At 58.6% G+C, this 27,485-nt stretch overlaps 2 protein-coding genes across 4 annotated transcripts in view; both read right to left on the bottom strand.

Moving 5' to 3' along the window:
- The window catches only part of CELF6 (CUGBP Elav-like family member 6), a 55,316-nt gene extending 54,667 nt beyond the window's left edge, over positions 1–649 (bottom strand). For 2 of the 3 annotated variants that reach the window (XM_054168727.1, XM_054168728.1), the window contains exon 1: positions 357–648. In XM_054168727.1, the coding sequence (XP_054024702.1) occupies positions 357–615 (259 nt within the window). In that variant the 5' untranslated portion in view covers positions 616–648. Of the gene's footprint in view, positions 1–356 lie in introns of all 3 variants that reach the window. The other variant, XM_054168729.1, reaches the window with a different exon arrangement.
- A 4,412-nt stretch (positions 650–5,061) lies between these two features.
- HEXA (hexosaminidase subunit alpha) lies at positions 5,062–26,856 on the bottom strand. The gene is made up of 14 exons (XM_054169153.1): positions 26,577–26,856; positions 16,077–16,175; positions 14,303–14,368; positions 14,115–14,161; positions 13,661–13,771; positions 11,610–11,711; positions 11,020–11,152; positions 9,847–10,027; positions 9,148–9,234; positions 8,805–8,877; positions 7,873–8,053; positions 7,480–7,570; positions 6,357–6,461; positions 5,062–5,866 (listed from the first exon to the last, which is right to left on the bottom strand). Exons 1-14 carry the CDS (start codon positions 26,854–26,856, stop codon positions 5,803–5,805), a joined length of 1,620 nt encoding a protein of 539 aa, XP_054025128.1. The 3' UTR covers positions 5,062–5,802.
- Between the last annotated feature and the right edge of the window lie 629 nt (positions 26,857–27,485).

Genomic DNA, 27,485 nt, shown 5'->3' with positions numbered 1-27,485 from the left:
TGGCTGCCCCACCTCAGCGCATCCCGCTTCGGAGGTACCTCTGCCTTGGGGGTGCCCCACCTCGACGCACCCCACCTCAGGGGTGCCCCACACCTGAGGCATGTCTTACCTCCAGGTATCCCATGTATCCCAGGTATCCCACTGCCTGAGGGGTGTCCCACCTCAGGGGAGTCTCACCTCCAGGGTACCTCTACCTCGGGGGTGTCCCGCTTCAGGGGTACTTCTGCCTCGAGGTGTCTCACCTCAGGGGTGTCCCACCTCAGGCTTTCCTGGCTTCAGGGGTGCTCCGCAGCGGGATGCTCCACCTCAGGGTGTCCCGCCTGAGGGGTCCCCCCGCGCCAGGCTGCCCCCCGTACCTTTGTGCATGCCGGTGAAGCGATCCTTGAGGACGGTGAGCTCGTAGATGCGGCCGAACTCCTCGAAGAGCGGCTTGAGGTCGCTCTCCTCCAGGTTGCGCGGGATCTGCCCCACGAACAGCTTGATGGCGTCGTGATCCTTCATGGCGATGGCGCCGGGCGGGCGGCTCAGCCCGTTCACCCGGCCGCTGTTCGCGGTGCTGAACGCCGCCCCCGCCTCCGCCGCCGCCGCCGCCACGCCGCTGCCCGCCGCGGCCATGGCCCCGCACCGCCGCCGCCGCCGCCGCCGCTGCGGGAGGCGCCCGCCGCCCCGCCCCGCCCCGCCCCACTCGGAACCGTTCGGAACCGCTCGGCTCGGCCCGGGCCTGGCTGCTCGCAGCGCCCCACCCACCCCTGTGACGCCACAGCCCGCCCTGCCCCCGGCCAGACGCACGCTCATTAGCATAATGAGGCAGCGGCGGCCAATCGCCAGCGGAGGCTGAGGGCGGGGCGGGGCGCGCCGGGCCCGCCCTCTGCTGCCCCCTGGCGGGCCGCCCCCACCCCCGCGGCGGGGCGGGCCGAGGGGCCGGGCCCTGCTCCCCGCGGCTCTCAGTAGGCTCCAGGGTTAACAGTCGCGCTCATCCCCGCCGGCAGCCCCCACGGAGCGGGCTTTGAACGCGCGGAAAAGCCTCTCGAGGGGCAGCTGGCCTACGTCGTAGCATTTCTCGCCCCCATGCTGCCCCGCTTGGCCCCTTGGGGCTGCCCCAAATTGGGGGAGGAGGAGAGAAGCGCCTCCCTCCCGTGCCCCTCAGCACCTGAAATGTCTGTAATTAGACCGCAGGGCTTCCATACCTGCTGCGGGCGTTAATTAATCACAGCCAGAGCAGCAGCAGGGAGCGCCGGCTTCCCCCGGGCCGCTGCCACGCATGTGTAAGTGTGTGAGTATGCGTGCGTGTCTATGCTAAGCCTGTGCAGGGGGGGGTGTGCATGTCCGTGTGTGCAGGTGAGAACATGTGGAGGTGTGTGCAAGCGTGTGCACGTGGTGGTGAGAGCATGCCTGTCCGGAGGCACCCGTGTGTGTGCAAGTGCGTGTGCAGAACACAGAATGCAGGATAATTAACCAGGTTGGAAAAGACCTTTGAGATCATCCAGTCCAACCTCTCATCCAGCACCATCTGATCAACTCAGCCATGGCACCAAGGGCCTCAGCCAGGCTCTGCCTAAACACCTCCAGGGATGGGGACTCCACCACCTCCCTGGGCAGCACAGCCCAAGGGCCAATCTCTCTGTCTGGGAAGAGTTTCTTCCTCACCTCCAGCCTAAACTTCCCCTGGCACAGCTTGAGACTGTGTCCTCCTGTTCTGGAGCTGCTTGCCTGCCTGGGAGCAGAGCCCAAGCCCCAGCTGGCTCCAACCTCCCTGCAGGGAGTTGCAGAGAGCAAGAAGGTCTCCCCTGAGCCTTCTCTTCTGCAGGCTATGCAAGCCCAGCTCCCTCAGCCTCTCCTGCCAGGGCTGTGCTCCAGACCCCTCCCCAGCTTTGTTGCCCTTCTCTGGACACCTTCCAGCAGCTCAACCTCTTTCCTGACTTGAGGAGCCCAGAGCTGGACACAGGACTCAAGGTGTGGCCTAAGCAGTGCTGTGTCCAGGGCACAATGACCTCCCTGCTCCTGCTGGCCACACTCTTCCTGATGCAGGCCAGGATGCCCTTGGCCTTCTTGGGCCCCTGGGCACACTGCTGGCTCAGCACACATATGTACAGACATGTGAGTAGTTGTACCTGTGTGCAAGGACCCATGTGCATATGTGTGCAAGCATGTGAGTGGGTCCATGTGCTGGTGCCCATAAACATGCCATGTGAGCACCCATGGGTGGGTTTGGGTGGCATTAGTGTACTCCTGCCATGAGCCAGGTGGGCACCCATGGGTGGGTTTGGGTGGCAGTAGTGTACTCCTGCCATGAGCCAGGTGGGCACCCAGGGGTGGGCTCGGGCGGCAGGGAGCTGTACTCCTGCCATGAGCCAGGTGGGCACCCAGGGGTGGGTTTGGGTGGCAGTAGTGTACTCCTGCCATGAGCCAGGTGGGCACCCAGGGGTGGGCTCGGGCAGCAGGGAGCTGTACTCCTGCCATGAGCCAGGTGGGCACCCAGGGGTGGGTTTGGGTGGCAGTAGTGTACTCCTGCCATGAGCCAGGTGGGCACCCAGGGGTGGGCTCGGGCGGCAGGGAGCTGTACTCCTGCCATGAGCCAGGTGGGCACCCAGGGGTGGGCTCGGGCGGCAGGGAGCTGTACTCCTGCCGCACGTTGGGGGCCGGTCGGCTGCTCCTCGCCGCCGCTTGGGTTTATTTTTAAACCCGTTGGCCCCGAGTGATTCACACAGTGCCTGTTCCCTGCTCCCCGCAAGCCTTCCGCGACCAAAATAGCTGCTCTGGAAGGAAGGGGCCGGGCGGCGGGGCCACGCCGGGGCCCGGCAGGGGCATCCTGCCCCGCCGCCGGGGATCCCGGCACGAAGCGGGCTGAAGGTGGAGCCAAGGCTCCCCCCGCTCCCCCCAGGATGGCGATCTGGGGGGAGGGTGGTGGTGACGTTCCAGAAAGGAGGATTGTGGGCTGCTGTTTAACCCGGGTTATAAATAAGTCTGGTGGAAGGTGTGGGGTTGGGGGGCGTCCCCCTAGGGCAGCCCCACCGGTGCTGGAGCAGCCCAGGCCCTGCAGGTTGGAGCACCCATCCCTGAGCTGTGGGGACAGAAGGAAAGTCTTCCCCAGGAGGGTGGTGAGAGCCTGGCACAGGCTGCCCAGGGAGGTGGTGGAAGCCTCCTGCCTGGAGGTGTTTGCAGCCAGGCTGGAGGTGGCTGTGAGCAACCTGCTGTGGTGTGAGGTGTCCCTGCCCATGGCAGGGGGCTGGAGCTGGCTGAGCCTTGAGCTCCCTTCCAACCCTGACAATTCTATGGTTCTGTGACAGGGGGTGAAGGCAGGGAGCTGGGGTATGGTGAAGAGCCCCTTGGCCTGCAGAGTACTCTACCCCTAGGGCCAGGCTCCCCTTGCCCAGTCTCAGGGGCAGCAGCTCCCCACAGTGACAAAAGCACCTGGGGAAGGCACCAATTAACACCCTCCTGGGCAAGAGGAAAGGAGAAAAAAAAGGAAAAGCCACAACTTAAAAAAAATAGGAGGTGCTATTACCCCCCTGCCTCTGTGCATGGCACCCCCCCAGGGCACCAAGAGCAGTTCATGGCAAGTCAGCTGTGCCGTCCTCAGAGCAGCCGTGCAGCGAGGGAGCAGACCCCCAGGGCTGGCAGGCCTGGAGCCTAGCACTGGAGGTCACCAATCTGGGCCAGGAGATAAAGCTTCTGCTCCACAAATACCTGAGGCATGTGGGCTGTAGAGCAATGCTTCCCAGAGCCAAGTCCAAGAGATGCCATGGGGGTGCTGGGTGACAGCAGCAGAAGCGGGGCCAGAGCACAGGACATCCTCCCCGGGGCAGGAGCTTCTGATCATTTGCTGATTGGCACTGCTGGCTCCCTCTGCTCAGCCTGAAACACAGGGCCAGGGCAGAAGTGACACCAAAACTCCAGAGAGAAGGGAGAGGAGTGCTCCCTGCAGACCTGGAGGAAGCAGAGGAGCACATTCCCCCAGGGTACAAGGCAGAGGCTGCTCCCCTCCCACGCTGAGAAGAGAGGACAAACCTCTATCTTTTCCCCGAATCTGAACTTCCCTGGTCTGGAGGGGTCAGGCCTCACGATCCTCCCCTCTCACCCTCCATGATGTATCACTTCCAGGGAGTAAGGTAAAGAAGTGTGAGAGTCAACAACCATTTATGTGGTTTTAATTCAAAATGAATTCCATCTCTTTAATTTCAACAGAAGGCTTCCAGCTCCAACAGCAGCTCTCACTTGTTTAAATCCGAAGACTCGGACAACCAGCATTTCTCCCCAAGAGATCCAGCTGGGCAGTTCAGCAACCCTGACAGTCAAGGGACAAGACCACCCCTCTCTCCTCCAAGGAAAACTCTATCCAAACCCAACCCTTCTGGATGTAGGAGACCTGAAGCTCACAGAATCATAGAATGATCCAGGCTGGAAGGGACCTCCAAAGATCATCCAGTCCAACCTCCCCCCCAGTCAGCAGGGACATCCTCAGCTAAATCAGGTTTCCCAGAGCCCTGTTGAGCCTCACCTTGAGTATCTCCAGGGACAGGGCCCCAGCCACCTCCCCAGGCAACCTGTTCCAGTGTTCCATCACCCTCATGGTACACAACTTGTTCCTCACATCCAATCTCAATCTGCTCTGCTTCAGTTTGAAGCCATTGCCCCTGGTCCTGTCCCTGCAGCCTTTGCAAACAGTCTTCCTCCATCCCATCATTTACTGGCAGGCTGCTATCAGGTCTCCCTGGAGCCTCCTCTTCTCCAGGCTGAACACCTCCAGCTCCCTCAGGCTGTCCTCACAGCAGAGCTGCTTCAGCCCCCTGATCATTCTTGTGGCCTCCTCTGGACCCTCTCCGTCAGGTCCAGGCCCTTCCTGTATGGAGGGCTCCAGACCTGCACACAGAGGTCTCACCAGAGCAATGTGGCAGAATCACCTCTCTGGATCTGCTGGCAACACATCTTTTGATGCAGCCCTGCATGTCATTGGCCTTCTGTGCTGCAAGCTTCCCAGCCCAAGGACAGCAGAGCAGGAGAGGATGAATCTGTTGGCCATGCCCTGAGCAGAGGTGAAAGCTGATGGAAGAGCTGAGTGACTCTGTAACATCCCCATCATGCTCAGCTCAATGGGTTTGAAGTCTCCTTGGACAGGCTTCAGGGTTTCTTCTTCTGTGGAGAACCCAGAGGAGGAGGTGGCAGCAGCCAAGGTTTGGGGCAGCAGAGATGATGGCTTGCAGGCAGGAGAGGGGAGACAGAGACAAGGACAGCACTACCACAATGCTGAGCCAGGCTGCTGCATGGAAGGCCCCAGAAGCACAACTAAGGTCACCACACGGTAGCCTCCTGGCACGATCAGGTGTGGACACTGAGAAGTGAAGGCAGGAACACTGGAGGAGCACTCACACCTCATCATCTCTCTGCAGGGACGGATCCTGAGACAGCAGCAGAGGCTAAACACAGTTCCTCCAGCTGAGCAGACACCCAGCAAGCACCAGAGCCAAAGGATGCTTCTCCAAGAGCAAGGATGCTTCTCTCTGGAGCAAGGCCTACCCATCTCCTGCTCACAGTAGCCCTGGCACAGTCTCCCCAGCCCCAGCTGAGCATGCAAAGGCAGCACCTTTTCCCTCTCTGGGGTCATTTATTTATAGATTTAAAGACATAAAGACAGAAAAAGAGGTGAAGAGTGCACACCATGGGGAGAAAAAAAGTTCATCAAAGCAGAGCAGGAGCTGGGGGTGGGGAGGTGGGAAGGGCCCCTCTGGGAGGCCAGCAGCTCCGGAGAGAGGGGGAATGGTTCCTCCTGTGTGCACAGCACCCAAGGGCAGAGGGACCCTCCCCTCAGAACCCACCAAATTCATGTTCACAGTATCCTGTGTAGAGAGGCTGTGCCTGGACACCACGCCTGGAGAGAGAGCAGAGAGAGGGCATCATGGAGAGGGCATCATGGAGAGGGCACGGTCAGGCTGGAGCAGGTAGAGCAGCACGGGGTGCCCACCCAGGCCCCCTGTTCAAGGGTGACAAGGAGGGAGAGCTTTTCATCCTGTGCTTATAGACTTGGGTTTTGCTCTCCCCTCCAAGGAGTGCAGGGTAAGGGCAGGTTTCCTGGGAAAGCTGGTGCTGCAGGAAGCAAGAGCTGCTGGGTCCCCTTCTTGCTCCGCACAAAGGCCTCCCCTCGCTGGAGCCCAGGCTGGCAGCTGGGGCTCTCTTCCAGTGCGGCACCAAGCAAGCTCTGCCCACACACAGGCGGGAGGAAAGCTCAGGGCTTTCCAGAGCGACAAGGGTCATCTGCAGCCCACTTTCCCCCTTGCTGCCCTCCCCAGGGTGGGACCCCAGAGAGGGTGGCCTCTGTGGTGCCCCCATGAGGTGGCAGCCTGCTGAGGAGGGACGGTTACCCCAGGAGCTTGCAGCGGAAGTCGGCCAGCCGCAGGTAGGCGTCCTGCAGGTCCCTGACGGTTGCGTTGCTCCACAGCCGCTCGGCTACCGCCCCGGCTCTCGGCCTTCAGGAAGGAGGGACAGGGGCAGACGGGTCAGGGAGGAGCTTGAAAGCTTCTTACACAACATCCTCAGCTCCCAGAGGTGCTCCTGACTGATGTCCTTCAGCACACGAAGGCACATGGCTGCTGGGTCTTAAAAGATCCACTCTGGACACACAGAGCAGGAGTGGACCAGGGGGAGAGGACAGAGACTGCAGCAGCAGGTTGCACAGGAGCATGCACACAGCTCTGTGCTCAGCTGGCCAAGGCCACCAGCATCCTGGCCTGGATCAGCAATGGTGTGGCCAGCAGGAGCAGGGAAGGGATCATTCCCCTGGACTCAGCACTGGTGAGGCTGTACCCCGAATACTGGGTTCAGTTTTGGGTCCCTCACTCCAAGAAGGACATTGAGGGGCTGCAGCAGGGCCAGAGAAGGGCAAGGAAGCTGAACTGGTGAAGGGTCTGGAGAATAGGACTTCTGAAAAGGGGCTGAGGGAACTGGGGTGGTTTAGTCTGGAGGAAAGGAGGCTGAGGGAGCCCTCCTTGCTCCCTGAAAGGAGGCTGGAGTGAGATGGGGGTTGGTCTCTCCTCCCAAGAAACAGGTGGTAGGACAAGAGGGAATGGCCTCAGGTTGCAGCAGGGGGGGGTCAGGCTGGACATGAGGAATGGTTTCTCCCCTGAAAGGGTTGTCAAGCCTTAGAACTGGCTGCCTAGGGAAGTGGTGGAGTCACTGTCCCTGGGGATGTGGTGCTGAGGGACATGGTTGAGTGGTGACCTGGCCTTGCTGGGCTAACAGTTGGACTTGATATTCTTAAAGCTCCTTCCCAACCCTGATGGCTCAATGATTCCAGGAGGTTAGAGGACTCTGAGTGAGGTTAGAGTCTGACAGACCCTCAGTCGAGAGGCGCTGCCAGGGGACAAGGACAAGCAGCACACGCAGAGCAAACCCGCAGCGTTGGGCACACATCACTGAGTGGTGAAGGGAAGCAGCCTGAACCCTGCCCCATGCTCCTAGAGCCAACCTCCCCTCCTCTCCTCTTACCAGAGCCTGGGGGTGAGGTTAGTGACGTCCACATACTCTCCCCACATGCAGGCCTCTCCGCCGAGCACCCGATCCTTCTGCTCAGGGCTGCCTGCCAGGGGACACAGCGCTCAGCTGACCATGGGGACACAAGCAGCAAGTGGCTCAGCTACAGAGGCAACCCCCAGCCCGTTTGGCAGCCCTCACTTCAAAGCCCAGGCTGGGGGAGAGCAGAAGTGTTTTCTGCCGGGATCAAGGCCCGCACCTAGCACAGGAAGCAAGGACACAGCCACGCCGGCACCTCCACACTGCAGCAGCCAGAGGGGATCAGGGAGACAGCCAGCCCCGCTGCTGCCTCCCAGACACAAGTCAGCTGCCATATGGGAAGGGGACACGGGGACACAAGGAACACACCTTCAAACTTCAAGGGCTCCACCTGGTAGGCTGCCATCCAGTCCTGCCCGTAGGAGATGCGGTTGAGGTACCAGGGGGCAGAGAGCAGGGCTGGGTAGCCTGCCCTGGTGACATTGGCCAGCTCCTCCAGGTAGGGCGGGGAGCTCTCCTTCCACACGTGGATGATGGTGTCTGGCCTCACCTGAGGGGCACACACCAACCCCAGGCACAGGCTGAGGGCAGGAACAACAGCACTGCCTCCCCCCACAAGCAGAGCACCCTGACCCACCCACAGCACCCCCAAAGGCAAACTGAGGCAGGCTGCAGCTTGACTGCCAAACCACTTCCATCTGGTTTGCAGAGTCACAGAATCACAGCATTGTCAGGGCTGGAAGGGACCCCAAGGCTCAGCCAGCTCCAACCCCCTGCCATGGGCAGGGACACCTCACACCACAGCAGGTTGCTCACAGCCACCTCCAGCCTGGCTGCAAACACCTCCAGGCAGGAGGCTTCCACCACCTCCCTGGGCAGCCTGTGCCAGGCTCTCACCACCCTCCTGGGCAACAACTTCTTCCTCACAGCCAATCTCAATCTCCTCACTTCTGGTTTTGCTCCATCCCCCCCAGTCCTATCCCTCCCTGACACCCTCAAAAACACCCTCCCCAGCTTTCTTGGAGCCCCCTTCAGATCCTGGAAGGCCACAATTAGGTCTCCTGGGAGCCTTCTCTTGCAACAGAAGGAACAGAGGGAGGGGTAAGTCCCCTTGCAGAGGGTCCTGGGCAGGTTTAAAACCCATCAACTCAGGGTTGACAGCAGTGTGACAAAGCCACCAGGAGGGCAGCTCACTGGCAGCACCACCTCCAGATGTCCCATTAACAGAGTAGCCCCCACCAGCCTCAGCACTGTCCAGCCCAGCAGAGGGATCTGCCTGAGGGAAAGCAGGTGGCTCTCACCTTCACCCCATTATCAAACACCTCCTGCCACACTATGGAACCTTTGCCAATGGAAGAGACGATGTCCAGAAGCCTGGAGTGGAAAGAGTAGAGAGTTTGGGGTCACCCCAACACCCACAGTGGGATGGGAAAGTCCTGCTAAAGGAGAAGGGAGAAAGCTCTCCCTCAGCCCAGGGCTTGGTGTGCTCACTCTCCCCACAAAGCACAGCTAGGCTTCTCTTTTGGGGCTCAGGGAGACATGCCTGCTAGGCTGTGCTCCTGGAAAGGGGATCTGGTGTCCCCAAGGCAGCAGGAGACCTGTGCTGCTCACACACCTGCAGGCCCAGGATGCAACTGGCCTTACCTCTGGATGTAGTATGACTCCAGTTTCTTGTAGTCTTCCCCAAAGCCCATCTCCTTCATGAAAGCACTGATTTGGGGATTGGATTTCCTGGGGAGCAAAGGGAAGGTAATAAAAGCACTGCAAGCTGAGCTGGAGTAAGGCCAAGATGCAGCCAAATCCAGCCCACATCAGTCCAAAGAGTTGTGGCCCTGCTGCCACCAGCACCACCATGAGCACAGAAACCCCTGAGAACCAACACAGAGAACCTAGGAGAGCAGGACACCAAGGATCTGCAGAGGATCACGACCAAAAAGGGCTGAGATTTCAGTCCCAGACACCTCCCCTCAGAACCAGAATCATCACAGAATCACAGAAACATTCAGGTTGGAAAAGACCCTCAGGATCACCAAGTCAACCCAGAGCCCTACCCTATGGGCTTCACCCCTAAACCCTATCTCCAAGCAACCTTTAAACACTCCAGGGCTGGGGACTCCACCACCCCCTTGGGCAGCCTCTTCCAACCCCTGACCACTCTTGCAGCAAAGAATTTTTTCCTCATCTCCAACCTAACCCTCCCCTGGCACAATTTCAGGCCATTGCCTCTCCTTCCATCACCTGATGCTAGGGAGAAGAGACCAACCCCCACCTCACTGCAACCTCCATTCAGGGAGCTGTAGAGGGCCTCCCCTCAGGCCCCATCCACACTGATCTCTGACTCACCAGCATGTGAAGTCCACCTCATCACCACCAAGGTGCAGAAAGAAGTCTGGGAACACGGTGCTGACCTCCTTGAACAAGCTGCTCACAAACTCATAGGTGCTGTTAAGGATGGGGTTGATGGGCCCATAGGTCCCAGAAGGACTCTTGCCCAAATAGCAGGGAGTCAGGAGGCCTGGAGCACCTGGGTTGTAACAAACACAGGGCAGTGAGGAGCAGACTAGAGTGGGCATATCACCCTGTAGACCCCCACCCAGATTCTCCTCAGAGCAGCCCAGGGCTTGCCAGGAGACAGTAGACCTGGAAGGTCTTCTGCCAGATCCTGGGGCTTCTACTAAGGCATGGTGCAAGAGGCATAACCATTGCTCCAGCACACTTGCAGCAAAGAAGTTTCTCCTCCTGTTCAGATGGAACCTCCTGGGTTCCAGTTTGTGCCCACTGCCCCTTGTCCTGTCCCTGGGCACCACTGAGCAGAGCCTGGCCCCAGCCTCTCATACCCGAGACAGCTTCATGGCATTTGTGTGGTGCTGGGGAGATGAAGCCAGCCCAAGGGAGCTGTTTTTTTCCTTTCACATATGATGGGGGTTGGAAAGGACCTCTGGAGATCATCCACTCCAACCCTTCTGCTAAAGCAGAGTCACTCAGAGCAGGCTGCCCAGGATCACAATGGCCAGGGGGGGCTGGAATCTCTCCAGAGGAGACTCCACAACCTCTCTGGGCAGCCTGCTCCAGGCCTCCAGCACCCTCACACCAAAGAAGTTTCTCCCCCTGTTCAGATGGAACCTCCTGGGTTCCAGGTTATGCCCACTGCTCCTTGTCCTGTCCCTGGGCACCGCTGAGAAGAGTTTGCTCCCCCACTTCAGCTATTCCTCTTGAGCAGATTGCCTCTGGGGCAGCTGTTCCCCAGGCTCAACATCCCCAGGGCTTTCAGCAGCCTCTCCTCTTGAGATCCTTGCAATCCCCCACGCTGGTGGTTTTGGCAGAGCAGACATTCCCCCAAAGCAGAAGAGCTGCAACCTCCTTCCCTTCGGCTATCATCCCAGCAGCTGCACCACCCCTGCTGCCCGCCGCCGGTTTCTGCTCCTCCTTGGCCCCGGCCTGGGGGCCGCAGCTGCTCGGCCGCGGAGCCCCTTCCTGCCGGCGCTTCCCAGCCCGGCAGCAGGGCCTCCTCCTCACCGGGGCCCCAGGAGAGGCTGTGTCCGGGAGTGTCGAACTCGGGCAGCACCCTGATGCCGCGCAGCCGGGCGTGCTCCAGCACCCTCCGCACGTCGCTGGCGCTGTAGGTGTGAGTCACGGCGTTGAAGGCTCCCTGCAGCGACAGGGAAACCTCACTGCCCTGCCCAGGTGCTCTGCTCACCCAGACGGTGGGCAGGCTCACAGGATGCTAGGGGTTAGAAGGGACCTCTGCAGGTCATCCCTGCCAGAGCAGAAGCACAGAACCCAGCTCAGGGCACACAGCAACACAGCCAGATGGGGCTGGAAAGGCTCCAGAGGAGGAGACTCCACAACCTCTCTGGGCAGCCTGCTCCAGGGCTCTGGGACCTCACAGTGCAGAAGTTCCTCCTCCTGGTGAGGTGGAACCTCCTGTGCTGCAGTTTGTATCCATTGCCCCTTGGCCTACCCCAGGTGCAAGCGAGCAGAGCCTCTCCCCTCCCTCCTGACCCCCAGCCCTCAGATATTGATAAACACTGCTTAAATCCCCTCTCAGTCTGCTCTTCTCCAGGGCTCTCAGCCTCTCCTCACAGGCAGTGCTCCAGTCCCCTTACCTGCTTGCTGAGCTCTGGGAAGGTTGAGCTCTCGTAGGGGAAGGATGGGTCATCCACAATGTGCCAGTGGAACACGTTGAACTTGTTGTAAGCCATGACATCCTGGGGAGCAACAGGGACACCAACCAATAGGCCTTCTCCTTCTTTGGCCATGCCCCCACCCTGGAGGTGTTCAAGGCCAGCTTGGATGAGGCCTTGGGCAACCTGGGCTAGTGGAAGGTGTCTCTGCCCATGGCAGCAGTGTTGGGACTGGATGATCTATAAGGTCTCTTCCAACCCAACCCATTCTGTGACTCTCCTGAAAGGTCACCTAGCTTGCCACAGAAAGGAGACAAGCACAAGGCACTGTTCCTAAAAGCTCTTGAGGATCCATGAAGGATCCAGACACCTCTCTTCAAACACAGCAGCATCACGAAGAGCTGCAGAGGGTCAGCAGTGCTTCTGCTCACAATAAAACCCCTGATGTCCTGAGCCACTGGTGGAGGCCTGGAAGTTTAATTCTGTGTGAGGTAAACACAGAACCACCCCACACCTTTACCTAGAGTGGCTGGGAAGCAGCCAGCATTTCCCCTTGCCTCAGAAACAAAGCAGCATTGGGAAGTGATGGGGATTGGAGGAGCATATCCAGGTGGGGATTGCTGGAGTGTGTCCAGAGAAGGGCCAGGAGGAGGAGCAGAGGGCTGGAGCTGCTCTGCTGTGAGCACAGACTGAGGGAGCTGGGGTTGTGCAGGCTGGAGAAGAGAAGGCTCCCAGGAGACTTATTTGTGGCTTTACAGTGTCTGAAAGGGACTCCAAGAAAGCTGGGGAGGGACTTTTGAGGGTGTCAGGGAGTGGGGGAGGATGGAGCAAAACTGTAAGTGGGGAGATTGAGATTGGCTGTGAGGAAGAAGTTGTTCCCCAGGAGGGTGGTGAGAGCCTGGCTGTGGGGGGTTAATGCCCTTTCTGAAAACAAAGAGGGGAGGGCTTGAGAGTGCTTTGCCCTCCCTGCAGGGTGTTTTCCCCCTGGGAAACTGAGTCTGTTCCACTCCTCCCTCCCTGCCCAGAAAAGGGAAGGCATTGGGGTCATTAGTTCTCCTTTTGGCTCCTGCCTCTCCTGGATGAGAGCTACTGTGGCTGCCCTCCTGCTCCTCTGCCACGTGGTCGGGCCTGCTCCTTCTCCCTGCTGCCTCTGTGCCTCTTCAGAGAGAGACTGGTTTTGTGTTATTCTTCTTTGCCCTGCTCCCACCCATCCTTGCTCCTTGCCCTTGTGACCCTTACCTGTTAGTGTTATATACATATTGTTTAAAGAAAACTCTTTACCTCTCTTCTTCCAAGCTGACTCCAAATTATTGCTTGGTGGATTTGCTCCTTCTTTTTTTCCCCCCTCCCTGTTGGGAGCGAGGAAGGGGAAGTGGGGGAGAGAGTCTCAGCCTTGCCCCCATCTGAGCTCTTAACTCTTAACAGTTAAGGCTTAAACCACCACGCTGGCACAGGCTGCCCAGGGAGGTGGTGGCAGCCTCCTGCCTGGAGGTGTTTGCAGCCAGGCTGGAGGTGGCTGTGAGCAACCTGCTGCGGTGTGAGGTGTCCCTGCCCATGGCAGGGGGTTGGGGCTGGCTGAGCCTTGAGCTCCCTTCCAACCCTGACAATTCTATGATAATCCCAGACACAGCATCAGGATTTTCTTTCTGATCCTATTTCCCACTCAGAGGAACCAGCTGTGAGGTACACCAGGAGCACTCAGCCATGGCCCTGGGAAGAACCTACAGCATGGAAGCATTTTCCCATGAGGCACATCTGTTTAGTAAGAATTGAGGTCACTCTGCCACCCCACCCCAGCCTGCTGCTCCACCTGGGGACACACAAGCCAGTTTTGTCCCGGAATCCTAGGAGGGACAAGCTCCTCCTCACTGGGATGGAGATGCAGTGGCCTACGCATCAGGGAGCTCCTAGGATGTTTGGAAAGTAGCAGCTCGAAACAGGAAAGCCCCACAGGACACTGAAGGAGCCCTCAGTTGTCACAGAGGAAGGGACCCCCAAATAAACCACCTCATGTCCCAGTCCAGGCACCCTACCAGAGTCTCCAGGATGGCTCTCAGGGGCAGGTAGTGACGAGAGGTGTCCAGCAACAGGCCCCGGTGAGGGAAGCGAGGGAAGTCCACAATTTCTGTCTGGTTGATGTAGTACTGCAGGCAGAGGAGAGGAGGAAGAAGTGAGCAGGGCCTTGGGGCAGCACAGACATCAGCAGGAGACAATCAGGGCCCCCTTTGTCCCCAGGGCTGACAGGATGAGGAGGGGTCTCTCACTGCCCAGGGTGCCAGCTAGTCAGGGAAAGCTGCAGCGCTCTGCCTGCTCAGAAGGCAGCGATCTGGCTGGATTCAGGGATCTCTGCTCAGCCCTTGGGGAGGCTGTGCTGCACTGCTGACACCCTCCTCGTGCCAAGCATCCTGGCAACCCTCAGCCTGTCCCCTTGGAGGCAGGATCACTATGGAGAGCTGCCTGTGCCCAGGAGGTGAGGCCAGGACTCACCATGCCGTTCTCATCTCTCCCAACCAGCTGGCTGAAGGTTTCCAGGCCTGCAGGGAAACCACAGACAGTCCCTTTCTCAGCACAGAGGGCCCCAAAGCTCAATTAACAACTAAGCCTATGGAAGGAGAGCCCTCCCCATAGGCCTGAGGCAGGGAGGGCTGGCATGGCCCCCAGCAGGCACTGCTCACCTCTGAGAGCTCCCCAGACGGTGTCCGCAGAGAGCAGCATGGAGCCTTCCGAGACAGAGAGCTGATCTGAAACACAGCACCAGGGCCATGCTCTGGATGGAGGACTGCAGCCCAAGAGCCCAGGGCACTGCCTCTGGGGGGCTGGTTTTGTCCTAAACCTCTCCCAGTGCTTTAACAGAATCACTGGGTTGGAAAAGCCAAATCCAGCAACCCAACCCCCCCATGGTCATCAAACCCTGGCCCCAAGTGCCATGGCCACACATTTCTTGAACACCTCCAGGGCTGGGGACTCCACCACCTCCCCGGGCAGCCTCTTCCAATCCCTGACCACTCCTGCAGCAAAGAAATTTGTCCTCATCTCCCTCTAACCCTCCCCTGCCACAATTTCAGGCCATTGTCTCACCTTCCATCACCTGAGACTAGGGAGCAGAGCCCAACCCCCACCTCACTGCAGCCTCCTTTCAGGGGTTGTAGAGAGCACTGAGGTCTCCCTCAGCCTCCTTTTCCCCACACTGAACACCCCCAGCTCCCTCAGCTGCTCCTCCCCAGCCCTTTTCTCCAGACCCTTCCCCAGCTTCATTGCCCTCCTCTGGACACCCTCCTCAGGTACATTGCCCCTGCCCTCCCCCACTTTCTCACTCATACAGTGAGAATTAGCTTCATGGTCACACTCAAGAGTGATGGTCAGTGGCTTGATGTCTAAGTGGAGAGAAGTGAAGAGTGCTGCTCCTCAGGGCTTGGTTCTAGGCCCAGAGCATTTAACACTTTGTTGGCAACACAGTGGAACTGAGGCACCCTCAGCAAGTCTGCAGATGACACCAAGCTGTGTGGTGTGGTTAACACGCTGGAGAGAAGGGGATCCATCCAGGGGGACCTGGACATGCTGGAGAGGTGGCCCAGTGCCAGCTTCATGAAGTCTAACAAAGCCAAGCTCAAGATCCTGCACCTGGGTTGGAGAATCATAAGCACAAAGCCAGGCTGGGCAGAGAATGGACAGAGAGCAGTGCTGAGGAGAAGGACTTGGGGGTGCTGGGTGACAAGAAGCTCAACATAAGCCAGCAAAGTGCACTCCCAGCCCACAGCCAGCCCTGTCCTGGGCTGATCCCCAGCAGGGTGGGCAGCAGGGGCAGGGAGAGGATTCTGCCCTTCTGCTGTGCTCTGCTGAGATGCCACCTGCAGTGCTGGGGCCAGCTCTGGAGCCCCCAACACAAGCAGGCCCAGAGGAGGCCATGGATATGATCCAAGGGCTGGAGCACCTCTCCTGTGAGGACAGGAGGAGAGAGCTGGCACTGTTCAGCTTGGAAAAGAAAACAAAAGTGCTCCAGGGAGACCTCACAGCAGCCTCCCAGTATGTGAAGACAGCTACAGGAGAGCTGGAGAGGAAGGTTTTGCCAAGGCCTGTAGTGGCAGGAGAAGAGGTGACAGCTTCACACTGGAAACAGCTGGATTTAGAGCAGGCATTAGGAGGAAATTCCTCCCCATGGAGGCAGTGGGGCACTGGAACAGGCTGCCCAGAGAAGCTGTGGAGGCTCCAGCTTTGGAAGTGTTCCAGGTGGATGGGGCCCTGAGCAACCTGGTCTAGTAGGTGTTGTCAGAGGGCAGGCTGGGCCTGGATGATCTTTCAGGTCCCTTACAACCCAAACCTGTGGTTCCATGATTCTACAACTGCTGCCTCCCAAACTGTGCTGCACAGGGCCCCTTCCAACTGACTGGCACAGAAACAGCCACACTCCTGCTCGAGCCACATCCTCCCACTCCCAGCCCCAATACTCACAGCTCTCCTTGGAGTCCAGGCTGGGAAAGCCATCACAGCCTGGGGTGGCAACAGAGACGAGGAGCTGAGTGCAGGGTGTCTCCCAGGGAGGCTCATTCTCTGCAAAGGACACAGAAGCATTGCCATGAACCTCCTCCTGTCTCTTTCCCCTGCTTCCGGCCCACCACCAAGGGAAGCCCAGCAGTATGTGGACTTTTAACAGCACCCTGCTTCATCCCAGAGCAGGCACAGAGCGGCTCAGCAAGGGCTTCCTTCAACACAGGCTATCAGCACATGAGCTGATCCCAACCTTCCACACAGAGAAGGTCTGCTGATGGAAAAAACAAACCAAACCCCCCCCCAAACCAGGGAAGGCTCTGCTGTGGAAGCTTAAAGGAGCAGATGAAAGAAGAAAGACATCAGAGTAAGGTCTAGCAGCAGCCTCCAAGGCTTCCTGGACATCAACTCCTGCTCTAAGCAACAGTCGTGACTACTCCCATTGCCAAGCGGGGGGTAGGTGGGGATGGGGGTGGTGGGTGTGTGAAGAGCTTCCTGTCTCCCAACTCTCCCAGCACTGGGAGTAAGCTACAGCACCAGGAGCTCTGCTCCCAACCCACCCTCCTGAGGCAAGGCAGCGAAGCACCGTGACAAACCACGGAGAGAGAATCCAAGCACGAGGCAGAACTGGGGCTCAGGGAGAGGCCACCAAAGGGTCTTGCCCAGCACAGGGGGGGCTCCAAACCTACTTCTGCAGAGCAGGTCCCAGGTGTAGCAAGCAGGAAAAGAAGCCCTGTCAGGTTCAGAGCCCAAGCAGGAGCTCTGGCCATGCTTCCCTATGATCTGAAGGAGCACTTCCAAAGATACACAGGCCCAAGGTCTCACTGGAGTGGCTCCACCAACTCCCAAGAGAGCTGTTCAGCCTTGAAGACCTACTTACAGCAGTCACTGCCGAGAGGGAACAAGGGCTAGCAGGGGGGGTCCATGCCCACATCCCCCCCAGCACTCCTAGGATCAGCCAACACTCAGCATAGTCACTAAACATAAACAAATGGGCTTTGAATGAGCCTGGAGCAAGGAGAGAGACCACAGCACCAAGGAGAGAGACCACCGCATGAAGCAGAGACCACGGCACCAATGAGAGACCACAGCACCAAGGAGAGAGACCACCGCATGAAGCAGAGACCACGGCACCAAGGAGAGAGACCACGGCACCGAGGAGAGACCACGGCACCGAGGGGAGACCACGGCACTGAGGGGAGACCACCGCATGAAGCAGACACCACAGCACCAATGAGAGACCACAGCACCAAGGAGAGAGACCACAGCACGAAGCAGAGACCACAGCACCAAGGAGAGAGACCACGGCACCAAGGAGAGACCACAGCACCGAGGGGAGACCACGGCACCAAGCAGAGAGACCACGGCACCAAGCAGAGAGACCACGGCACCAAGGAGAGACCACGGCACCAAGGAGAGAGACCACGGCACCAAGGAGAGACCACGGCACCAAGGAGAGACCACGGCACCAAGCAGAGAGACCACGGCACCAAGGAGAGACCACGACACCAAGGAGAGAGACCACGGCACCAAGGAGAGAGACCACGGCACCAAGGAGAGAGACCACGGCACCAAGGAGAGACCACGGCACCGAGGAGAGAGACCACGGCACCAAGGAGAGACCACGACACCAAGGAGAGAGACCACGGCACCAAGGAGAGAGACCACGGCACCAAGGAGAGACCACGGCACCAAGGAGAGACCACGGCACCAAGGAGAGAGACCACGGCACCGAGGAGAGACCACGGCACCAAGGAGAGAGACCACGGCACCGAGGAGAGACCACGGCACCAAGGAGAGACCATGGCACCAAGGAGAGAGACCACGGCACCAAGGAGAGACCATGGCACCAAGGAGAGAGACCACGGCACCAAGGAGAGAGACCACGGCACCAAGGAGAGACCACGGCACCAAGGAGAGAGACCACGGCACCAAGGAGAGAGACCACGGCACCAAGGAGAGAGACCACGGCACCAAGGAGAGAGACCATGGCACCAAGGAGAGAGACCACGGCACCAAGCAGAGAGACCACGGCACCAAGGAGAGACCATGGCACCAAGGAGAGAGACCACGGCACCAAGGAGAGACCATGGCACCGAGGAGAGAGACCACGGCACCAAGGAGAGAGACCATGGCACCAAGCAGAGAGACCACGGCACCAAGGAGAGAGACCACGGCACCAAGGAGAGAGACCATGGCACCAAGCAGAGAGACCATGGCACCGAGGAGAGAGACCACGGCACCAAGGAGAGAGACCATGGCACCAAGGAGAGAGACCATGGCACCAAGGAGAGAGACCACGGCACCAAGGAGAGACCACGGCACCAAGGAGAGAGACCACGGCACCAAGGAGAGACCACGGCACCAAGGAGAGACCACGGCACCAAGGAGAGACCACGGCACCAAGGAGAGAGACCACGGCACCAAGGAGAGAGACCACGGCCCCAAGGAGAGACCACGGCACCAAGGAGAGACCACGGCACCAAGGAGAGAGACCATGGCACCAAGGAGACACCATGGCACCACCAGCACCTGGCTGAAATGCTGAGAGCCTGTGCTCCACGGCTCCAGGAGCCAGAACCCCCCCTGCCATTCCTCCATCAAGGAATGGCAAATCCTCTGCAGGGAGAGGCGGGAAAGAGCTGGAAGACAGGCCTGTGTTCTGAGCTTCCCTCTCCACCACAGCTGAGCTGGTAGCCAAGGCAACCTGGCAGATGTGTGAGCTGGAATGTCAGCACAGCAAGCCCTGCTCCCTCTGCTCTGCCAGACTGCAGCACACCAGGGACAGCCACTCGCGACTCTGAGGACACAGGGAACGCTCATTCTGGTGAGAAGCCTTCACAGAACTGCTCCCACCACCAGCACCCGAGTTTGAATCCCCTCAGGGAGACCTTGCCAGACCTGCAGACAGCCTCCCCTGGCCAAGAAGCAAGGCAGGCACCACCACCATCATACCAAGGCAATGCAGAGAGTACAGGAAGGCAACGCAGAGTGCACCAGAGAGCACCATGAAGATGATGCGCAGCACAGCTGGAAGGCAATGCAGAGCACACCAGAGCACACCATGAAGATGATGCGCAGCACAGCTGGAAGGCAATGCAGAGCACACCAGAGCACACCATGAAGATGATGCGCAGCACAGCTGGAAGGCAATGCAGAGCACACCAGAGCACACCATGAAGATGATGCGGAACACAGCTGGAAGGCAATGCAGAGCACACCAGAGCACACCATGAAGATGATGCGGAGCACAGCTGGAAGGTAATGCAGAGCATGCCAGAGAGTACCATGAAGATGATGCGGAGCACAGCTGGAAGGTAATGCAGAGCACACCAGAGCACACCATGAAGATGATGCGCAGCACAGCTGGAAGGCAATGCAGAGCACACCAGAGCACACCATGAAGATGATGTGGAACACAGCTGGAAGGCAATGCAGAGCACACCAGAGCACACCATGAAGATGATGCGGAACACAGCTGGAAGGCAATGCAGAGCACACCAGAGCACACCATGAAGGAAAGGAGCGCACCACAAAGGTCATGGGGAGCACACCAGAGTGCACCATGAAGGCAACGCGGAGTGGACCACAAAGGTGATGGGGAGCACACCAGAGCGCACCATGAAGGAAACATGGAGCACACCACAAAGGTGATGGGGAGCACACCAGAGTGCACCATGAAGGAAACATGGAGCACACCACAAAGGTGATGGGGAGCACACCAGAGAGCATCATGAAGGAAACATGGAGCACACCATGAAGGTGATGGGGAGCACACCAGAGAGCATCATGAAGGAAACATGGAGCACACCACAAAGGTGATGGGAAGCACACCAGAGTGCACCATGAAGGAAACATGGAGCACACCATGAAGGTGATGGGGAGCACACCAGAGAGCATCATGAAGGAAACATGGAGCACACCACAAAGGTGATGGGGAGCACACCAGAGTGCACCATGAAGGAAACATGGAGCGCACCAGAAAGGTGATGGGGGGCACACCAGAGAGCACCATGAAGGAAACATGGAGCACACCATGAAGGTGATAGGAGCACACCAGAGAGCATCATGAAGGAAACATGGAGCACACCACAAAGGTGATGGGGAGCACACCAGAGCGCACCATGAAGGAAACATGGAGCACACCACAAAGGTGATGGGGAGCACACCAGAGAGCATCATGAAGGAAACATGGAGCACACCACAAAGGTGATGGGGAGCACACCAGAGAGCATCATGAAGGAAACATGGAGCACACCACAAAGGTGATGGGGAGCACACCAGAGTGCACCATGAAGGAAACATGGAGCACACCACTAAGGTGATGGGGAGAACACCAGAGTGCACCATGAAGGAGAGCAGCGCACCACAAAGGTGATGGGGAGCACACCAGAGTGCACCATGAAGGAAACATGGAGCACACCACAAAGGTGATGGGGAGCACACCAGAGTGCACCATGAAGGAAACATGGAGCACACCACAAAGGTGATGGGGAGCACACCAGAGTGCACCATGAAGGCAACGCGGAGCACACCACAAAGGTGATGGGGAGCACACCAGAGCGCACCATGAAGGAGAGCAGCGCACCACAAAGGTGATGGGGAGCACACCAGAGTGCACCATGAAGGAGAGCAGCGCACCACAAAGGTGATGGGGAGCACACCAGAGTGCACCATGAAGGAAACATGGAGCACACCACAAAGGTGATGGGGAGCACACCAGAGTGCACCATGAAGGAAACATGGAGCACACCACAAAGGTGATGGGGAGCACACCAGAGAGCACCATGAAGGAAACATGGAGCACACCACAAAGGTGATGGGGAGCACACCAGAGTGCACCATGAAGGAAACATGGAGCACACCACAAAGGTGATGGGGAGCACACCAGAGTGCACCATGAAGGCAACGCGGAGCACACCACAAAGGTGATGGGGAGCACACCAGAGCGCACCATGAAGGAGAGCAGCGCACCACAAAGGTGATGGGGAGCACACCAGAGTGCACCATGAAGGAGAGCAGCGCACCACAAAGGTGATGGGGAGCACACCAGAGTGCACCATGAAGGAAACATGGAGCACACCACAAAGGTGATGGGGAGCACACCAGAGTGCACCATGAAGGAAACATGGAGCACACCACAAAGGTGATGGGGAGCACACCAGAGTGCACCATGAAGGAAACATGGAGCACACCACAAAGGTGATGGGGAGCACACCAGAGTGCACCATGAAGGAAACATGGAGCACACCACAAAGGTGATGGGGAGCACACCAGAGTGCACCATGAAGGCAACGCGGAGCACACCACAAAGGCGATGGGGAGCACACCAGAGCGCACCAGGAAGGAAACATGGAGCACACCACAAAGGTGATGGGGAGCACACCAGAGAGCACCATGAAGGCAACGCGGAGCGCACCACAAAGGTGATGGGGAGCACACCAGAGTGCACCACGAAGGAAACATGGAGCACACCACAAAGGTGATGGGGAGCACACCAGAGTGCACCATGAAGGAAACATGGAGCACACCACAAAGGTGATGGGGAGCACACCAGAGCACACCATGAAGGAAACATGGAGCACACCACAAAGGTGATGCAGAGCACACCGGAGCGCACCAGGAAGTCAATGCAGAGTGTGCCTGGAAGGCAACATGAAGCGCACCAGAGCACACCACAAAGGCGACACGGAGCGCACCTGAGTGCACCTGGAGGGTAACGCAGAGCACACCTGGAAGGCAATGCAGAGTGCACCTGGAAGGCAATAATGCAGATGGGTGCAGCAGGGATCCAGGACTCATCACCACAAGTGCAAGTTCATGGTTCAAAAGGGCACCATGAAGGTGCACATCCAGTTAACTGCAGTCGTGGACTATAAGACAAGGACTCTACCACCCTGATCATGGCAGGTTAGCAGCAGTAGCGCCATCAGGGGTAGAGGGTTCCAGCTGGGTCTCTCTGACTTGGTTCAGAGCTGCCGGGCTTAATGACAGGACACAGGGGAAATCCCAGCAGCAGAATTCCATAGTGGGGGGCTGGAAGGGACCTCTGGGGATCATGTAGTTCAACACTCCTGCTACAGCAGATTCATGCAGAGCAGATTGCCCAGGATAGCCTCTAGGCAGGTTTTGAACCTCTGGAGAAGATTAGAGACCACCCTGAGGGTGGTCAAACACTTCAGCAAGGGCTTAGTTTTCCTTCTCCAGAAATCACAGAATCATGGAATTGTCAGGGCTGGAAGGGACCTCAAGGCTCAGCCAGCTCCAACCCCCTGCCATGGGCAGGGACACCTCACACCACAGCAGGTTGCTCACAGCCACCTCCAGCCTGGCTGCAAACACCTCCAGGCAGGAGGCTTCCACCACCTCCCTGGGCAGCCTGTGCCAGACTCTCACCACCCTCCTGGGGAACAACTTCTTCCTCACATCCAATCTGAATCTACCACAGTTTCAGCTGGACATAGCCCTGAGAAGCTTGACCCCACTGCAAAGTTGGCTCCAACTCCAGGTTTAGCCCTATTTTGAGGAGTGGCTTGACCACAGACCCCCCCTTCCCCCCCCTCCTGACTTACATTAGTCTTTCATGCTCGAAGCCCAGGATGAATACCAAGTTTGGGCATAATCTTGTTTGCTCTTTCAACTGACATAGCAGCTTTCTGAACTAGGCAGCAAACACTTTCTGTCATTTATTTGCTCTATTAATAGAAACTATTTTCTTCCATCCAGGGTTTCCACTGCCTGTTCTTACCAACCACTCATGTGAAAAAAAAAAGGCAAAAAAAGGAAGGCAAAGAGTGGAGAGGGGGAAAAAAAAGCCTTAATCATGTAGTTTGAGCATCATAAAGCAGGGCGTGTGGAGAGCGATGAGTACAAGCTTGATCTTGTGATCACACAGCGTTGCTCCGAGTGATGCAAGGGTCACATTCCCCCTCTGAGAGGAGCAGGAAAAGGTGAGTAATTCTGTCAGCTGCTTGAGGCTCAAGTTCCTATCAGCAAAAAGGAAAAAACCAACAACAACAAAAAAAGAAAACAAATGAGAGAAGGCTGCCCAGCTCCCAGCTCAAGATTTGGGAGACAGACGGAGGGCTGCTCAGTCTGGAGAAGAGAAGGCTCCCAGGAGACCTAATTGTGGCCTTCCAGGATCTGAAGGGGGCTCCAAGAAAGCTGGGGAGGGACTTCTGAGGGTGTCAGGGAGGGATAGGACTGGGGGGGATGGAGCAAAACCAGAAGTGGGGAGATTGAGATTGGCTGTGAGGAAGAAGTTGTTGCCCAGGAGGGTGGTGAGAGCCTGGCACAGGCTTCCCAGGGAGGTGGTGGAAGCCTCCTGCCTGGAGGTGTTTGGAGCCAGGCTGGAGGTGGCTGTGAGCAACCTGCTGTGGTGTGAGGTGTCCCTGCCCATGGCAGGGGGTTGGAGCTGGCTGAGCCTTGAGGTCCCTTCCAGCCCTGACAAATCTATGATTTAGAATAGAACAGAATTCACCAGGTTGGAAATGACCTTTGAGATCATAAAGTCCAACCAATCACCCAGGACTATCTAATCAACTCAGCCATGGCACCAAGTGCCTCATTCAGGCTCTTTCTAAACACTTCCAGGGATGGGGACTCCACCACCTCCCTGGGCAGCACAGCCCAAGGGCCAATCTCTCTTTCTGGGAAGAACTTTGTCCTAACATCCAGCTTAAACCTCCCCTGGCACAGCTGCAGGCTGTGTCCTCTTGTTCTGGTGCTGCTTGCCTGCCTGGAAAAAGAACCCAACCCCCAGCTGGCTCCAACCTCCCTGCAGGGAGTTGCAGAGAGCAAGAAGGTCTCCCCTGAGCCTCCTCTTCTGCAGGCTAAGCAAGCCCAGCTCCCTCAGCCTCTCCTGCCAGGGCTGTGCTCCAGACCCCTCCCCAGCCTCCTTGCCCTTCTCTGGACACCTTCAAGTCTCTCAATGGCCTTCTGAAACTGAGGAGCCCAGAGCTGGACACAGGACTCCAGGGGTGGCCTAAGCAGTGCTGAGTCCAGGGCACAATGACCTCCCTGCTGCTGCTGGCCACACTCTTCCTGATGCAGGCCAGGATGCCATTGGCCTCCTTGGCCACCTGGGCACACTGCTGGCTCATGATTAGCCTACTATCAACCACTCCCCCCAGGTCCCTTTCTGCCTGGCTGCTCTCAGCCACTCTGACCCCAGCCTGCAGCACTGCCTGGGGCTGGTGTGGCTAAAGTGCCACCCCTGGCACTTGGACTTGTTCAATACCATCCTGTTGGCCTCTGCCCATCTGCCCAGCCTGTCCAGGTCCCTCTGCAGAGCTCTCCTACCCTCTGACAGCTCAACTCCTGCCCCCAGCTTGCTCTCATCTGCCAATTTACTGATTTACTCAATCTCCTCCTCCAGATCATCAATAAAGATATTGAACAGGCTGGGGCCCAGCACTGATCCCTGGGGGATGCCACTGGTGCCTGGCTGCCAGCTGGCTGTGGCACCATTCACCACCACTCTCTGGGCTCAGCCTCCAGCCAGTTCCTCACCCAGCTCAGAGAGCTGCTGTCCCAGCCAGGGGCTGACAGCTTGGCCAGGAGTTTGCTGTGGGGGATGGTGGCCAAGGCTTTGCTGAAGTCCAGGCAGACTCCATCCCCAGCCTGCCCCACAGCCACCAGGCAGTCACCTGGGCATGGAAGGAGGTCAGGTTGGTCAGGCAGGACCTGCCCTTCCTAAATCCATGCTGGCTGGGCCTGAGCCCTTGGCCATCCTGTAAGTGCTGTGTGATTGCACTCAGGATGCCCTGTTCCATGGCCTTGCCTGGCACTGAGGTCAGGCTGCCAGGCCTGGAATTCCTTGGCTCCTCCAACCGGCCCTGCTTGTGGATGGGCACCACGTTGGCAGCTTCCACTCATCTGGGACCTGTCCAGTGAGCCAGGACTGCTGGAAAATGATGGATAGTGGCTTGGCAGCTCATCTGCCAGCTCTCTCAGCACCCTAGGATGGATCCCATCCGGTCCCATGGACCTGTGGGGATCCAAGTGGCTAAGCAGGTCTCTAACTACTTCCTCCTGGACTGCAGGAGAACTATACTGCTCCCTGACTCCGTTTGACAGCTCAGACACTTCCAAAAGCTCAAGTAACAAACCAAGCTACATGGGTTCTTCTCAGCATCTGTCAAAGCACCAGGCACTCACACAGAATCACAGAACGTTAAGGGCTGGGACCTCGGAAGATCAACCAGTCCAACCCCCCTGCCAGCACAGGATCACCTACACCAGATCACACAGGAATGCATCCAGGTGGGTTTTGACTATCTCCAGAGAGGGAGATATTCCCCAGCCTTCCTATAGCAGAGCAGCTTCCAGCAGCTCTACCCTTCCCTGCTTTCATCAGTGGCAGCAGAGTTCACACTGACATTTAAAACACCCAGGCAGAGTTCCTAACTCTTTTTCTGATGAATGAAGCATTTTCTGTTCCCCACATAGAGTGCTTCACGCTGCCACAGACCCACGCAGGCACCCAGCTCCCCAGCCGGCGTTTGCCTCTGTGAGCAGGGCCAGGCAGCTCCCTGCAGCTCATCGCAGGCTAGCAGGAGGCACTACCATGATGAAGTCTGGGTTGCAAGAAGCCTTTACAACCTGTCACAAACCAAGCCCCAGGGGCTCGAAGCTTTTGCCTTGTCTCAACCTACTCTACAATTTCAGGATGCGTTCAAGAGCTGCTCACTGCCTCCCTGGCAGAAGAGCCGTGCTGCCTCAGGACGCTCAGCAGCTCAGCGCCGGCAGAGCCCCACGGCACGGGTACGGACTTGGAGGAAACACGCAGGAAGCAGCAGTAAAGAGTCTTTCCTCAAGGCAGAGCTTCAGACTGGACACCAAGAGCTGCTGGAGAAGAAAAGAGCCAAGCCCTGCAGAAAGCTCTGAAGCTGGAGCCCTTGCAACACCGGCAGCAGCAAGAAAAGGAAGTCAAACGGAGCAGTGGGGAGCTGAAAGGCGATCAGAAGATACAAGTAAGAGACAAACACCTCGCAGAACCACAGCATAGCAGGGGTTGGGAGAAACCCGTGAGGATCACCGAGTTCAACCCCCCTGCAGCAGCAGGCACTCGCCTGACGCCTTGGAGGAAACGCAAGAGTTAGTGCTCGCTGTTGCCCAACAGGACTGGATTTTATTCCCGATTCCTGCCTGCAGGAACCAGCCCAACGCTGCCCTTCTGCTGCAAGCCTCCACTCCAGCCGCTGTAGCAGGGGCCCAGGGCCAGCGCCTGCCCTGGCCGGCAGCCCCCGCGGCGCGGAGGAAGCTCAGGGGGATGGCTACAGAGCAGCTGGCCGCAGGACCCCCTGCTTCTGCCCCCAGCACCAAGCCCGGCATCGCCTCTGGGCTTGGTTGGTGGTGTTTTGTTCCTTCCGAAGAACGGCACGGAGAAAGGCCCCGGAGAAAGGCCCCGGCGCTCGCTCGCCCCCCGCCCCGGCCCCGCCGGCAGCCCCCGCCCCGCCTCACCGGTCGGGCGGGCGGCCGCGAAGAGCAGCGCCCAGTAGCGCTGGAAGGCCGCCTCCAGCACGGCGCAGCCCGGCCCCACGGCCGAGCCGGCGGCGTAGGCGAAGCGGAAGCGGCGGGGAGGCAGCGGGCAGCGGCCGCCGCCCGGCGCGGAGCGCTGCAGCTGGGGCTGCGGCCACACGGCGCCCGCCGGCTCCAGCAGCAGGGGCGGCAGCAGCAGCAGCAGCGGCAGCAGCAGCGGCAGCAGCATCGGCAGCGGCAGCGGCGCCGGCCCCGCCGCCATGTCGCGCCCCGCCGCCTCAGCGCCGGCAGAGCGCCGCCCGCCGCGCCAGGGACGCCCGCGAAATGGCAGCGCGGCCCCGACGGGACGCGGCGGGACGGGACGGGACGGGGCCGCCGGCGGCACCGCCCCCCACACCCCGCCCCGGGGGCATTTCGTCCTCGACGCTCAGAGCCCTGCTGCCTTGCTCCCTGCCCCCAGAGGACGCCCAGGGGGAGTGCCAGCAGCTCCCCAGCTCAGGAGGGACAGGGATCTGCTGGAGAGAGTCCAGGGGAGGGCTGCAAGGATGATTGAGGGACTGCAGCACTGCTGCTGAGGAGAGGCTGAGCCCTGGAGGGCCTTAGTCTGGAGAGGAGAAGACTGAGAGGAGATCTGATCAATGTCTATCAATAGCTGAGGGCTGGGGGTCAAGAGGGAGGGGAGAGGCTCTGCTCACTGCACCCTGTGATAGGACAAGGGGCGATGGATATAAACTCCAGCACAGGAGGATCCATCATCAGTAAATTTGTGGACGACACCAAGCTGGGGGCAGGAGTTGATCTGCTGGAGGGTAGAGAGGCTCTGCAGAGGGACCTCGACAGGCTGCACAGATGGGCAGAGTCCAAGGGCAGGAGATTGAACACATCCAAGTG

This window comes from Dryobates pubescens, chromosome 17, assembly GCF_014839835.1.
Source record: "Dryobates pubescens isolate bDryPub1 chromosome 17, bDryPub1.pri, whole genome shotgun sequence".
Lineage (NCBI taxonomy): Eukaryota > Metazoa > Chordata > Aves > Piciformes > Picidae > Dryobates > Dryobates pubescens.
The sequence above is the reverse complement of the archived record's forward strand: the minus strand, read 5'-3'. Positions and strand labels throughout refer to the sequence as shown.